Here is a 16,565-nt window from a genome sequence, read left to right as displayed (position 1 = left end):
TTAGAGATGAAACACTTACATTCTATCCTGTATTTCAGAAATAAGATACTCCCAAATGGAATATTACATTTTCTGCTTCCTTCGTTATTTTATCTGCAAATTGGGTAAATCTTTTCCTTACAGAAGAGTTTTAAGAAATGACTTGAATACATGTTTTACTTCTTGAGGACTCAGCAGGATTTCTGCAAATTGAAATCTTCCTGGTTCATTGATTTAATATATATGTATTCATTTAAAAAGAGAGTCAAGAGCCAACTTTAGAAATCAACAAAATTGCCACCAAGTAGTGTGACATGAGTATCAATAAAGTATCTCTTTCCCTCAAACAAAAGTATCTTTGTCATTTTCACAGAGGACCTAAAATTTCGCTCTTTAGAGTTAATCCATTGCTTCTGTAAGAATCTTGTTTAAATGCCAATGCATTAACTGTAAGAGATAACACCTAGTTTATCAAGTTGGCTTGAAAAGAGCAGAACTCTTAATAAAGCAGAGGGGTGTATTTTAACTGAGATGGAGGAAAAGTAAAAGCAATTTCTAGACCTTTAGGACAAAGGAAGAGTTAGGTAACCTAGGAATCAAGTAACATGTGAAGAACAGATTCACAGAAAGGAATAAACAAGCATTTAAAACACCTAAACAACACTGATATTCTTTTTAAATCATCAAAGCTGAGTTCCCTCCATTTGCACTGGGTTAATGAATGGCAATGCTGCAATGGCAGTCACTCATAAAACCTTTACTTCCTTTATTTTCTTATCTGTTTGCCCTTAAAAGAAAGGTCAGAAAGCAAGACAGCCCATTGGCCTGATAAAATTCTTACTCCCAAAGCTATAATTAATAGCAACAATACTTTTGCTATGTCCCTACAATAACTTTCATTTGCCAATTTTGACTGTATTTCAAATATTTACAGTTTCAGTGCAGAAGAATGTTATGACATAACCTATATTTGTATGATTCAGATGCTAACAGTCAATTAAATTGATAAAAATCATTTCATATATTCTAAAGTAAGCAGAAAACATCCACACGCACTAACCCCCCCACCCCCAACACACACACACAGTTCTCTATTTTAATATAACATTCTCTGGTGTAATCCAGAATTTTTTTTTTAAGTAAAGGAGTCTTAACCATCCATTTATTCATACTTATAATAGCAGACACAATGGTTACTTTGGCTATAGCAAAATTGCTTTAATATGGCATAATCGGTCCTGTTTTTCATATATTAAATAAAGCTCTGTATGTTAGAAGCAAGGCATTTTCCTACACTGATACTTCTGAAGATTAAAGGCTAAAGAAAAAGGATTTTTAAACTTTGGAACAAATTATCAAACCTGTAAAATCTCCTTCACCAGGGCCTTTAAAAATAGGACAGATGTCAGAGATGGCTTAAGGGGCAGTACAGCCAGACATAATCAATCACCTTTATATCTCTTCCCATTCTTAAATCTTCATAACATCCATTTGCAACATGTAAACACACTAGGCATTACTGGAACCTATTTTATGTAGAACATATTTAATTTGAGTGAGTTACTATTAGATTGAGTATACACGTGTCTTTAAAAGTTCTTATTCATATTTCTGTACCCTCAAGTGTAAGCCTATAGATTACTCTAACAAATTATATCAGTTAATATTGTTTTATTTAAAAATTGAAACTCATAAATACAATTTTAATTTTCTTTGAAATACCATAAATTTCTTTCATTTTTTTTCCACTATATTAAAGTAGTTTGTCAGGTGAAATAGCTCACATGCAAAAGCAAACTGTGCTTGAAAATAAGAACAGTATCTTATTAAATAAACACAGTTATAGGAAAGTTGTATTATTTCTGTGAAGATATTATGTGATCCAATGTTATGTTTAATGTTAAATCGATATATGATATTAAATATCTTTATGTTATACATTAATTTTGCCAAATAACATGGAGTAAATAATGTGGTTCACATACTTTATCATTTTCAGAAGTGGTCCATATTGCAGCAACTATTTTAATTTCTCAGCTGTGAGAATTATAGTAGATGTCATAATGCAATATTTCCATATAAATTATATAGGAATTGTTTTTCCTTGTAACACATAACTATAATATTTCCAGGAAACTGGATCAATTGTTTGGGAAACTATTGTAAAAAAATAAAAGAAAGAAAGAAGCACAAGGGTAGAAAAGATTAGGCATTGTCTATCAAGTTAATGATGCTCCAGAAATCTTAATATATCATTTACTTATAACAACACTAAACAATTATATTTAAATGACTTTAGGATAGTTAATTGTTAAGGCCGTTTTCAGAAATTCTTAAATATCATGGGATCTTCAATTTAATAAATAGAAAAATCTCCACAAGATCCAATATTCAAAAGCTAAATATTATAAGGCAGCCTATCAATAGAAATTGTCCTTATATTCCTATTTTTTAAACCAGTAGTACGCTTTACAAGAAGCTGAGTTACAAATTATTCTTCAATTATAATTAAGTTTACACTTTGTAAGTAAATAGGTACAATCAGATAAAATCCCAAAACAGCATAATTAAAAATTTTTGAATTCTGAAGGTATGTTACGCTTTTTGGTGATAATGGGTGATACCAAATTATTTTTTACTTGATTTCATATTAACTAGTAATCAGTATGTTTTTTATTCCTACTTTCTGCTTTACATAATAAACAAGGAGTACAATAAAAATAAATAAATGAAAGGCTTTATGCCTCATGAAATATATGGAAAATTGCATGTATCATTACAGTTTATAAGATACAGAGATGTTTTGATTGAAGGAAAGTTAAAATGTGATATAAACAATGCATGTATGAGTTAATAAAACAAACAAAGTGGGTTCAAGGGAATTTACAAAAAATTCCTTTATAGGGTGTTTCCCAATCTGTGATTTTGTTTGCTCCTTATGATAATCATGTGAGGTAGATGCTATAATTTTGCCCATTTCTCAACTGTGAAAAAAACAAAGTCTCAGTGAGATCAAATACTTCATTTAAGTTTGGGCAACTAATAAATGGCAGATAAAAACTCCAGTTTAAGGGTTTGTTCTCTAAATTGCATAACCTTTCCACTACATGTGCTATTTTTCACAAAGAAAACTTGATGGAGAGACCAGAGTTTGGGCTTATCGCTGAAGGATATATATAGTTTGGTAAAAAAGAGAAGTTATACTTTCCAGATGATGATATTGCATACAGAAAAACTCAGAGGTGGGAAGAATTTGGTGTATTTTAGGAAAGTAAAAGCTGACACTGAACAAATTAGAGAATAAGTGCTGAAAATAAATAATGCTATGTGAGTTTCAATGAGTTGATGAAATCAAGATGAAGTTTGGTTTTGTTGTGGCCAGCTACTAAAAATGATTATGGTTTTGAGAGTAGTCATTGGGTGAAAACAGTTAGTTTTGTAATATCTATTCTCAGAATGTATTGATAGTGGGAAGAGGTATAGCAAAGAAAGTAGAAATTAGCCAGGATTTAAAAATGCACTGAGAACTCATCAACTGTATATTGAGCACTTTGTCTGTGTATTTAGATGTTTGTGTTTCCAAGACAGAGACATCCAAGTTTATTGAAAAGCATGTGTGAAATGCATCCAAGTGTGTTCATGAAATGTTGCAAATAACAACAGTAGTAGTGTGACTAGAGTATAAGAGGCATGAGAAATAATGGTGGAAAGTGTGTCTAAAAGAGAGGAATTCTGGTCAGGATTCTGAGGACTCCGTAAACCTCTGGCTTCACAATTATTGGGACTAGGGATACCTTGGGGAGAAGAAGCTCAACAGTGTTGGAATCAGAGAAGAAAATGAGAATGCAGGTCCAGTCTATATTTTGAAGGAGTTTTTAGCAGTTAATAAACAAACAAACAAACAAACAAAAATAGGAAAGAAGGGACGCTGTTAGAGGAATTTGCAGTCAGCAAAAGCGACTTTGTTCTTGAGTGTATGTTAAGAAAATTGGATGACATTGCAGGCCTAGAACTTAGAACCATTGGAAAGGGCAATATATCTAAGCAGCAAATATTGATAGGACAAAACTTAAAAAGTGGGATGTGATAGAGTATAAGATAGAGAGTTTAACTTTGTGTGTAGAGGATTGATGCTAGTTCTGCTAAGATACAATAATGCAGTGAAAAGTGCATGTGTTTTACTATATCTGCCATTATAGAAAACAATCTCCACTCTTTCACAAAATGCACTGTCTCATTATCTTTAATCAGAAAAGATGTTCGATAAGGCTTATATCTTCCTTACCACTTTTACTGAATAAGTAAGATGTTTACAACGTATAAAAAATAATTTATGTATTCAAAAACATACAAATGGATACATTACCCTTACCTTATCTTAGAAGGTTTATTTATAAAAAGTTTTAGTTTTAAAAATGAACCCTATTTTAACTAATTGGTGTATCAAATTAAATAAAAAATACAAATACAACTCTGTGTTGATATGTTTTAAATCCTCCTATGACAGACTTTTTCTTTCTTATAATTAATTACTATTGCTAAATTCCCCTACCTTGCTCAAGTCACCTAAATTCCTCTACCTTGCTCAAACCTAAAATTAGATTTGGGGGACTGTTTTCTAAGTAGGAGTTACTGAAAACTGAAGTGATATTTTCACTAGGACTACTATACTTGTGAAATTTTGAAGTGTCCTTGTAGTATTTTGAAATTTTTCACATGCTATCTTGTTATCCCAGTCCCTCTCCCATGTCCCCCGAAATCCACGTGATTTTAGCAAGTAAAGAGGTAAATCAGGGTACATCAGGGAGCCTCCAACACTGCTGTTTACTATGTTCACAATATAATTTCTGGTTGTAAAATATTTGAATGCCTAAAAGTCTTCATTTAATGCAACAATGACATATTCTACAGAATTCATGCAGGCTGCATTATCACATACCTCTCCTTGTCACACAGGTAAATGGGTAGAAGTAGTGATCAGGTTGTCTTCTCTCCATTTAAAGGATAGACTAAAGGAGCCCCATGGGATAGTATAGCCTTTGCTGCACAGATAATGACTGGGAATCAAGGATGGATTTTTCCCCAAAACAACTACGAGGTGTGATGAAAACATAGTGAATGTTTAAATTAAAAAAATAAAAAATTACAATAAAAGACACATTGTCATTAATCCCCCCTAAAATACCCCCCACACACACTTTGAACACACTTATCCCATCTTCTTGCCACTTTTTGAAGCAGTTCTGAAGTCCTCTTTCATGAGTGTCTTTAGTTGTGTTGTTGTGGCTGCCTTGATGTCCTGAATCATTTTGACTTTGGGGAAGAGCCAGAAGTCACACGGTGGCAGATCCAGTGAATAAGGTGGATGAGGACACACCATAATGTTTTTATTTGACAGAAATTTCTGTACCAGAAGCTATGTGTGACACAGAATGTTGTCATAATGGAGGATGATTTATGGCACGCTTTAAAGCACATCTCTCAACCATAGCTCACAACTGATTGACTGCACCAAACAAGCTGAAACTGACACACAATATTATTAAGGTTGTATGTGCCGCTTCCTATATTGAAGATCCCTGTCTGTACATTGGATGGCACTCAGCAGCAGCATTCACCATATTTTTTTTTATCACACCTCGTAAATACTCTTGTTACCTGGCTTCTGGGAGAATTTTTGCTAAGACAGTCATTGCTATTTATCATACTGACCCATCTCTTTTCCCATTAAAAAAAAAAGAAAGAAAGAAAAAGAAAAAAGAAAAGAGAAAAGAAAAGAAAAAAAAGAACAACAAAATACTGGTTTTAGTATTCTAACTGAAGTATCCCAGCACTAGTCAAAGAAATTTGAGATATTGATTTCCTCAATTTTGAGGTTAATTTCTAAGACCTGGGACAATCTCTACAAATAATTTCTGCTATTTACTTCACTGTAACTTGCAAATATATAATTTCCTTGTGTGCTTTAATATGAAAATTTGGGAAGGACTTGTTAAAGTACAATCCATTAAGCCATGGCCCAGCAGCTTACTGGTTATCCAGTGTTGATAGAAAACAAGACAAAAGGATGTCAAATGCTATAGGGGTTAGTCTTTAAAGGAACTGATTAACTGTTTCATTCTTCCAAACAAATTTCTCTGTGTTCTCAAATTGTTATCACTGGAATAATTGAATAGTTCCATATGTTGCCTTTCAGAAATCCAAATACTTTTTTTTCTGTATTTCTCAAAGTTTGTAAGTAGCAGAGCCTTTCTTGTGAACACCAATGTCCATTTCACTCCTTCTGTCATGTTCATCAGTTACCAGACAATCTTAAAAATGAAAAATCATGCCTTCATTTGAGCCAACACACATATCACTTAAAAAAATATTTTTGTCTTTTATAATAACTACTGAGTCCCTTTTGGTCTTTAACTATTAAAGTTCTAAAATCCCCCATGTTTATGTAGTTTTCTGTGGGTTATTTTCTGGAATTGTTTTTTTTTCAGAGAGATATCAGTATATCCAGCCTAAACACTGTCGCGTCCAGCGCAACACAGGCAGTGAGGGTGCGAGAAGGGACGGTTTGGGTTAAGTTTTTAAGAAGGAAACAAACAGAGACTTGATGCAGTTAAACCTCTCCGAAGGCCAGGGGTCTCTCAGTCTCAGAGGACTGGAGCCCAGAATATGGCCAACTGGGGTTTTTTATTGAATAGGTATGCAAAAGCAAGAGAAAGCAACATTGTTTCGTACACGGTCTCTGAAACTCACACATCATAACAGAAAAATATTTATCTCAGTCACCCTTTGTCAGTCAACAGCTGAAGCACAAGGTCCCACAATGTCCTAATTAAGGTATGTACCTTCTCAGGGTCAAGTCACTTATTTTGTAACAGTTCTGTTGAGCTAAGTGGAGAGAACTGACCTTTATTGTTTTTGTAACTTCTCTCACAAATAGGTGCCAGGGAAAAGCCAGAGCCGGCAACAGCTTTTCCCAGGCAGGGGGAAGGGGAGGCAAGGCCTCTTCCCATATTTTTCTAAGGTAGCTCATTGGGGGTCCCCACTCGGTTCCGCCTGGCTTAGGTTGTATCTCCCGTGAGATATCTTACCAGTCTTTGGCCGCAAACCATCTTTTGGGGACCAGACAGAGAGACATAAGGTGTAAACATAAGGATGGAACAAAGACCCAGAAAGGCACAGTCTCACAGACTCTCCTTAAGGAAAGACATGGGGGGACAGTTGGCTAGGCTGTTGTGTGACTACAAAACACTACTTTGACATTTATGCAGGCGTGAGTGTTTTTAAATTTTTAAGAATCAACCAATTAATTTTAAGAACTGCTTTGTGACTGTTGGTCATAGAAGTTTACAGTTTTTCAAAACCATTACATACATGTGTTTTAAATGGATTTATGTCAATCTTACAAATACAAGATTTATTAGCTAGAAACTCAATGAAGAGCTTCATTTATTTTTATTCCTATAAATTGGATTAAAATTTGTGTATTTGTACTTTCGTTACACATATGCAAACATGCATTGTTTTTCTTCTTAAGGTATTGAAGCTCAACTTACAGAGATATATTACAGAAAAATGAGTTGTGCTTTTGTGGTGACAGGTGTTTGACAAAACTAATAGACTTTTATAGCAGTAATTATATAAATATACATGACAAAATACAGAGGTACATGTTAGGGGCAAAGCTTTAGCTATTGAAGTTACATCAAAAATTAGTTTATATCTCTGAAACACAAAAGGTTGAAAGCTGCTTTTCCATCAAACAAAATCACACATAAGCTGTAATTTATATTTGATAAGTCATTTCAAGAAAGCAACTCCAGCTTTTAGCTTTTTTTTTCCTTTTGTAATATTTTTGGGTTTTGTTTTTTTCTTTGTTTTCTAATTCTGTCACATCACTATCTTCTGTAATTCTCATAATTTTGCATAGCCCAGAATATGTTATATTAGCCTTTTCATTATTCTCATTACTTTTTCTCAACTAAATAATGAAAGTATAACATAGTTTTTTGAGCTTATTTAATTTTTCTTTTTAGGTCTTGCAATATTTTTTGAGCTGTCTTCTTCCCTCCCCCATTTTAGGGGCTTGCATCAGAAAAGAAAGTCAGGGTATGCTAGTGTTTACGAAAAGGCAACTCACCTTGTTGCAACATTCTTTATTTAACTATGATAACAGTTAACACTTATTTAATGTTTTCCAGGTAAAATGCAAAGAGCTTTTTATATGATCCTTACAACAATCTGGTGAAGCACAGAGATGGCACATAACTTGCCCAAGTTCTTCAATTTAGAAGTGATGAGACCAGGAATTGTATAAATACACATGAAAATATACAGAGATGCATAGCTCCAGGGTCTGTTAACCACTCTACCCCACCGCATTTAGTTACATGATTAACACATACTGAAATCTGCCTCTGAATCTGCATCTCACAGTGCTTTGCTATCAATAATGTTTGATATTTACAACGACCCTACAAAGTAAACTCAGTTGGTTCCACTTACAGATGCGAAAACTAATGCTTAGTTGATTAAATAAATTAATATCCTGTGGGTTTTGATAGAACTGTGATTAAAGCCGAAATATGTTTTACTATAGAATCTGGGTTGTTACAATAATTGGTGTCACAAAATACATAATTTTAGTCAAGTTGGTGTGACTACACTTTGGATTTGTGACAGCTGGGCAATGTTAAGAATCATGGAGAATTAGCAGAGTGCTTATAGATGTGTGCAAAGGAGTTAGGAATTAGTTAAAACCATATCACTGAAATTTAGATATAACTATATAATTTTGATGTTTGATGAAAATTTGTAATCGGTAAACATTGAGAAAAGATTCAGTATTCTGAGTTAAGTATATTTTTAAAAGCTCAAAGGCTGGTTTCACAATGTACAGTTACCACCAGAAGGTAAACTCAAGGAGTATGCCCTGTTGATCATCCCCTTCCCACTCCTTAGCAAATTCTATTGCATTATAGTTGATCAGAAACTGTTTTCTTTTTCTTTTTTTCTTTCCTTCACAAAAGAATCCATAGATAAAAAGTGTATAACTAGCTAGTCTTCAAATTCCTAAAGAACAAATTAAAACTAAAATAACTTTTAGGTTGTCACAACTTCATTTAAATTACACAAAAACATTTTTGTTCATGTTACCTGATATAATTCTAACAAGAATCCTGCCAAGAAGTTGTCATTATACAGGTTTCACAGTTGAGGAAATTGAGATTTATAGGGTTTAAGTACTTTGTCCACTTATCCAAGGATAAGAGACAGAAATATGACTCAAACCAACCCACAGATTTTCAGTCCATGTTACTTTTAAAGGTTGGAGGGGATATTTGTTTTTAATGTATTATTTGAAAAAAAGAAAAAAAAAAAAAATATATATATATATATATATAATATTTTGTTTCTTATGCAGCTTTTTAGAATTAGGTTTGTAAATCACGCAGGCTAATTCTGATATCTCAGAATCAGAGCTGCCCTCTGGTAGCATTTTCTACAGCTTTGTTTTGTAAATTAATTCTAGTAATTTCTTGTGCTTGAAAGTTTTAATATTTAAAGCAGTGAAGATAATTCACATCATTCTATACCTTTTTACGTTTCTTTTCAGGTCCTGAAGAGGTAGAAATCAAGTGTCCCTTGAATCACATTGCTTGCCTTGGTACCAACAGATGTATTCATTTTTCCCAGCTGTGCAATGACGTCTTGGACTGCTCAGATGGGTACGATGAAGGAGTTCATTGCCGGGGTGAGTCCATTTGCATAACAATGCAACTGAAGTATTAAGTTGTCCATAGTTTTAATCAAAGTTCAAAGACAACCTATAACCTGCCTTTTCTTTCAACCATAACCATATCAATTATTGAGAAAACATGAATTTTATTACCAAAAACATTCAATATGCATTTCAAAGCTGCAACTACTGTGCTTTATTTCAAAATTCTGTTAAAAAAAGAAACACATTTGACTATGAAGTTGAGCTCTTAAACAATTATATGTTTCATAGAAAAGAATACTTTTGAGCAAAGGACAGATGAGAAGTCTCTGCTACAATAGACTGATATCATACAGTGTTATATGATTGTTTCTCTGAATCTTTGCTAAAACAAAGATTATTTGAAGTAAAACCTCTGCAACAAATATTTTACTAGAATGTATGCATATGAAATTTTTGCTGGACGTTATCTCCATGATGTTATACCAGCTTCCTTGTAAATTTCTTTTAAATAATAAATATGTGAATTCTACAGTGATCAGGAGTATATCTATAGAGCAATGATAGACATAACAAAAAATAAAAATCTCAAAATTAAAGAAAATTTAATTACAGCTGGCATATTTTAATAACATTGTTTAAGAAAGGGGAATGAAATGTGAGACAAAGACATGGATTGTGAGACAAGTCAAGGATTAAGGTAAGGACCCAGATCTGGAAACAGAATCAAGGTATCAGTCAAGTGAATCAGGCTGCTAGAGGGAGTCAGGAAAGATACAACTGAAGCAGAAGTCTCTGAGATTCTCACTGGCCGAGTGTAACACAAAGGATATTTGTTGAAGCTGATGTCAAAGAAAAAACTATCCTTCGTGTTGAGGCCATTAAGACAATAAGGGATAGAAGGAGCTGTAGAAAACTGGAGATACATGTCTGATCTGTGGACAGATTCACACAAACTATTGGCTGCCACGTGTTAAAAGGTCGTAGGTCACCAAAAGTTTCAATTTTTTTAGCAGGAGCTCCACATCTATATGTGTATAAGTATTCCATGTCCCCTACTGCCTTTTGAAAACTTTGTACGGTCTGCAATGTATACGCCAAACAAGAGACTTGACAGGGCTTCCTGGCTGCTAATCCCCCAACTCTGGGCTAAAGTAAACTGAATTCAAGAACAGAGAGGAAGAGATATATCGGAAAAAGAGGAAATCTTAGAAAGGTAATCCAAAGTGGTGAGCATGTTGAGAGACCATAGATCAACTAGGTCACTAGGTTTTTTTCCCCTCTTTCTAAAGTGACATCTAATTACTCTGCTCCAGTGGACAGATTCAGATTAAGAAGATAGAGATCTTCCCTCTTTGGCCAAGTTTACTTCCTTAGCCTTGAACTTTAACAGAGTCATGTAAGGAGGCAGCAGATTGTCAATTTCAGTTATGAAATATATGTAAAAGTAATAGATTTTATTTTTATTTAAAGGCTTTGTGACGTGTATTTTTATAAGTGTATGCTAATAAAAAATAATAACAGAACATAAAGCACAAAATTACATAGTGATAGGAATTAAAGAGTTTAATTTTCTTTTTAGGAATTAATTATATTTTATAGAGCCTAATTCAGTTATAGTTCTGGCTTCTTATTACATTAAAAAATTTCAGGTAGACATATATGACTAAGCTTCTAAAAGACAGAAATCTTCACATTACCAAATATTCCCTCAGAGGTGATTACACAAATTTGAATATCTTAAACACTTTTCAATACTGTGGACCATACCAAAATAGATCTAATTCTCTAATAAAATGAACAGTTGTGATCTAATTGATAAAGGATGTGTTAATGATAAAATAGGGGATTCAACTAAAAACAATGTATTTGAACAAAAATAAAATGGTATCAAATTTATTTTGACTTTTGAAAAAATCAGCATATACTCCAGACTAAGGTAGAGTATATACTTGTTTGTTTCAATCTTTTTTTTTGTTCCAATTTACATTTTTTAATTGTTCCATGTTTCATATTTTTATCACAAGTGGCAATCTTTTTTCTTTCTTAATTTACCATTAGTAGGAGGCTGCTTGTACTACTTTGGCCTTTTAAATATTTCTAGATTTCACCAAATAGAGTGTTTTAAAACCTAAATAATTTATTATGACCTGTGGTTAACTTAGAGATATTAAGAAGAATATTTGGATCAGTACTTGTTATTACCTCAGTAGAGGGTTTTTCACATAATTCTCTGCTTTTGTACAACTACATAGAGTGGTAGGATAAAGGTGACTGAAAAAACATAGTCATTCCAGAGGCAGTGTTTTAATAAAATATTTCTGCATTGAGAAAAATAAAAATATGTTTGCCTGCTTTGTCTGGTAGAGTGCCCCTGAGTAAGACAAAAAACAAATCTTTTGGGCAACCCTAGATTTATCACATGTATAGTTTGTGTTTAAATGTCTGATTGCACAGAAAAGTATATCGTAGAAAGTGATTCTTCTTTCCTACCTTAAAATTTCCTCCCAATTTTGGGTCACATCTAATGAAAAAATATTTTCTGAAAAGTTAATTAGGTACCAGCCCATCAAATCTGTAAGGAACTTTCTATGTGTTATAGATGTATAATAAAGAAGGGAAAAAACTATTTCAAACATCACATTAATCTTTAGAAATGCTTTTCCTTTGCAGAATAGTTCTGTCTAAATTGTTTCTCTTTCCATTGTTTCCTTTCTGTTTTGTTCTAAGCACATATTCTAATTTGACTAATTATACATGAAGCCTAAGATACGATTCAAAGATGGATTTTTTCCAATAAATGATCTACATTTGGTGGTATATTTCCACCCTTTATGAAACATTAATAAGGAGGAAAGCTTAACATTTTAGAGGTTATATTCTAGTCTTGGGAATACTTTTGTATCAACTCAATTGTTTTCTGAACGTTTCCTAGAAAAATCAATCTCTCCCTAGTGAGGGTAATGAAAATATATCCATTATTAAAGATTTTCTATAACACTGATATTTTAATCTCCATAATTTAGCTCCATTTGAAGAAAGAAAAAAATGATTTTTGTATATAGGTATACTATATATAGGAATGTGCTTGCAAAATTTTTACAATAAGAACATACAAAATTACCTACCACCTTGTATTTTAGAAAATTGTATTGCTTCCTATATAGTATTTCATATTGGTAGTAATATCACTATATGTAAATAGCATGAGCAATGAAAACACATTCTATACAGTACAAGGATTCTCAACACAGAACATTTCCACAAAAATCCTCACAACCATACAAATAAGGCTGAAAGAAGTGAGCAATTTCAACTAATACAGACTCTATTGACAGAGATGTATCAAAACACTGTTTTAAAATTTTACATTCTTAAGATAATTCATTATGTTAACATTTAAAGTGCTGTGAACAAGATAAGTAGTCTTTCCATTCACAACTCTAGTTAGATTACATTTGCATGGAAAATGGTCACAAGAGAGAATGGTAGTCTCTGTGGCACTATCTACTCTTACTTTATTCAAAGATTATGGGACCTCTTCAGGTCACTGTGAAAAAGGATTTTATCTTCTCTGTTTCTATAAAAAGTGATTATGTAGTCCTATGTGATTGTTTTCTAGCAAACATACCAATGTCCTTTTGAATATGAGGGGATAAAATGTGTGAAGAATTTAGTAAAATCGATGAGAGAATGAAACTCTTTGACATCTGAAAACCCCACCACCCAAACACACAAATATGAACATAAACACACACACACACACCCATATATATATATTTGGTGTATTTGATCAGGGACCTAAAGAAAAATAAGATTCTCATATATATCATCTAACTCCTTGAAATAATGCATATTAATAATCTTTAAAATTCCATACAATTATTTCATTTGCCCGTCAGAATACAAATTTTCTAATACATGCAGTTACAATTTTCTCCACCACCCATAATCTATTCTACTATATTTATTTTATATTCTAGTAATTCTAATGTATTTATTCTAATGTATGTATTTTAGATACAAGTTGTTATATCTTCTTTTATATTACTATTCATAAAACTAAAGTCATATGAGAAAGTGCTGAAAACTCCTGGAGTTAATTTACAAATTAGAGGCTTTCTCAAAATGGACCAAGGTAAATAGCAACGTTTGTTATCTGTAGTGACTCACCATAGAAAAATTAGTAATCCTTAAAACTTCTTTCTTAAACCTCATGCATTTCAAATAATTCAAAAAGGAATTAATCTAGCTCAATTAATTAGATTTAATTAATTGATATGAGAAAATTAAATACATTTAATAAAATAATTGGGAATTTATTATTAGCTTAAATATTCAGGACTCCATTTTTTTTTTTCCCCCAGAAAGGAAATACTTTATCTTGTGGTGGTGTTTTGTTAGTCATTACAACACTGATTTTAGAGTGGCATGACATTAACTTATAGCTACCAGGAAGACTGGAAGAAAAGAAGGAAGTTGGTGAGGAAGACAAAGGAATTTGGTGTACTTTGTTGTTGATTTTACTTTCACTATTATATCAGTGGATCTTGTCCTCATTTTAAAAGTTCCCATTGAAAAATATTGCTGATTGCTTTCTAAATTAAAATGAGCTTATCATGCTAGAGAAGGGGATTTCAGTGTACAGAATATGAAAACAAATGTATGGAGAAGAGGTAAAAAATTGCAGGCAATGTTACAGAAAGTGTACCCATCAGCAGCCTAGAGCTGAAGGCACATGGTGGGAAACTTAACTTGTGTGCACTCAGGTCTTTTGAAATACTGATAAGCCTATTTAGCTAGAAAACAAACAACTGGAACTATCCAGAAGGACTTGGGCTTGTATGCTCAGACTACCTTTATTACTAAAATTCCTGAAGTTTAAGAGACGATTGCGCTATACTCTTTTCTTTGTTTTGAGTTGTATTAAGGTGATAAATAATCTGAAATCTCTCTCAACTGTAATACAGTTAGTTTAGTGAAAGGCTATGACCCTTAGCACTATGTGATTTCAGGGTCAAATCAATGCTTTTCAGAAGCAAAACCACAATTCCTAGAAAGAATAGGTCTACAACTGCATCATCCTTTGTAAGGCTATTGCAGATATTGTTTATGTTGACAAATGAAACCTATATGAAATTAGGATAATGCAGTTCTTGAAGACTATACTGAATGTATGTGTGTGTGTGTGTGTGTGTGTGTGTGTGTGTGTGTGCGCGCGCGCGCGCGCGCGCGCGCGCGCGCGCGCACATACTCGTTTTGATTTCGGGAGATAGTGAACTAGCTAACCAAATATCTCTGGGGAAAGGATGATGAAGTAATTTGGTTCTATACCATAATCTAAAATAGTTTATTGTTTATTAGAAGTGAATCTTTTTATAGTGGATTTTCATCTTTGATTAATGTTAATGTTATATTAGTTAGTATTCTCTGTTCCCCAAAAAAGTTATTTTTAAGAATAAGTCTAGAAACAAGAAAATTTCGTAAATAATTTGAAAATGGTATGTAGACATACTAATAATTTTAAAATGATCAAATATTGAAGTATGTAACTTTAAAAAATATATTCTTTATTAAAACAGCATTTCTATATCTATCTCACTTTTTGGTAAATGGTGTCAAACTGACACTCCTATTTTTTTTTTTTTTTAATCTAATCTTTTGTGTGGTGAGAATACTGGTACATTATGGACCTTTAATTGTTTCTGAATTGTACTCTATTTTCAGTTGATTTTGATTTTAAATAGATGCAAGTCAGAAACGTAGATCCACAACTCATACCCCAATAGAATATTTATTCTGTTTCTTTGTCTAACATCTGTAGGAGAAGAAACAGAAATTGCTGTGATGTACAGCTTAACTCTTTGGATCAAACAAGGAGTTATTATTACTGTTCCTCAAACATACCAACCTCTTAGGTAGAAAGACTGTGTGAAACCATCAAAAGCCTGATAATTCAGGTTCCCTACCCCCAGTAGTCTCTCCCCCTGAAAGGAGACTTGTCAATAGTTCATTTTACCACTTTAGGAATTGTTCATTTATAGCAATCAATATTCATTGACAATGGGACTCATTATTTATCTGGATCTTTTCCTCACCTTCTTCTCCCTGATATAATGAAAATAATAATGGTTATGAGACCAAACTTAGTTTTTTTTTAATGTGCCAATGGAAACACAGTAAAGTTTTTCCCTATATTCAATTAATTCACTAACTTCAGTAAATTTTTGTTGAGCACTGACAGCATTCCAGACACTTAGCTAAGGACTGAGTATGCAGAATATCCTATTTTCTGCCTTAATGAAATCCACATGTCATAATGGACATAGGCAGAAAATGCTAAGAAAGAATAAAATAAAATTAAATTAAAAAATCTGATTATGCTTGAGGGAATGTAGAAAATTTTCCAGGACAGCTGATACTTGATAGGAGTTTTTCTCTAATCGTTGAGTAGTCACATGAGGGAAGGAAGAACATTTCAAAAATAGGAAACTATATGTATAGAGGAACAAGTGCATTAGAAAGCATTGTATACTCAAAAGAGCTCTTAATTCTTTGGTAAGTTTGATGCATACAGTCCTGAGTAGAAAGAGAGATGAGTTTGGAGCTGAGGGAAAAAAATAGAGTTAGAGCTAGAGTGGTTGCATATATGTAGCAAATTATCTGATTTATTCTTAGAAGATACAAATGTGCTTTATTATAGTCATAAAACTTTGAGCTAAACAGTCATCTGTCCCTTACATTGATAAGCTCCCAAAACAAGGTGTATTAGGCATTACTCTCTAAAGTATCACTTGGATGTAGTTCATGTAAGTGAAAGTCAAAGTCGATGACCTGAGGACATACAATAAGTGAATTCCTTTGCAGA

At 32.8% G+C, this 16,565-nt stretch overlaps 1 protein-coding gene across 4 annotated transcripts in view; it reads left to right on the top strand.

The window, feature by feature from the left end:
• Positions 1-16,565, top strand: part of LRP1B (LDL receptor related protein 1B) — a 1,805,568-nt gene that overhangs the window by 640,439 nt on the left and 1,148,564 nt on the right. For all 4 annotated transcript variants that reach the window (XR_012497488.2, XM_074335779.2, XM_074335774.2 and 1 more), the window contains exon 3: positions 9,593-9,730. Coding sequence is in view for 3 of the 4 variants with exons in the window: in XM_074335779.2 (XP_074191880.2) it covers positions 9,593-9,730 (138 nt within the window). In the remaining variant the exon portion in view is untranslated. The remainder of the gene's footprint in view (positions 1-9,592; positions 9,731-16,565) is intronic.

This window comes from Rhinolophus sinicus, chromosome 17 (genome assembly GCF_057876585.1).
Source record: "Rhinolophus sinicus isolate RSI-liver-muscle chromosome 17, RSI-T2T, whole genome shotgun sequence".
In the NCBI taxonomy this organism is placed as follows: domain Eukaryota; kingdom Metazoa; phylum Chordata; class Mammalia; order Chiroptera; family Rhinolophidae; genus Rhinolophus; species Rhinolophus sinicus.
The sequence above is the reverse complement of the archived record's forward strand: the minus strand, read 5'-3'. Positions and strand labels throughout refer to the sequence as shown.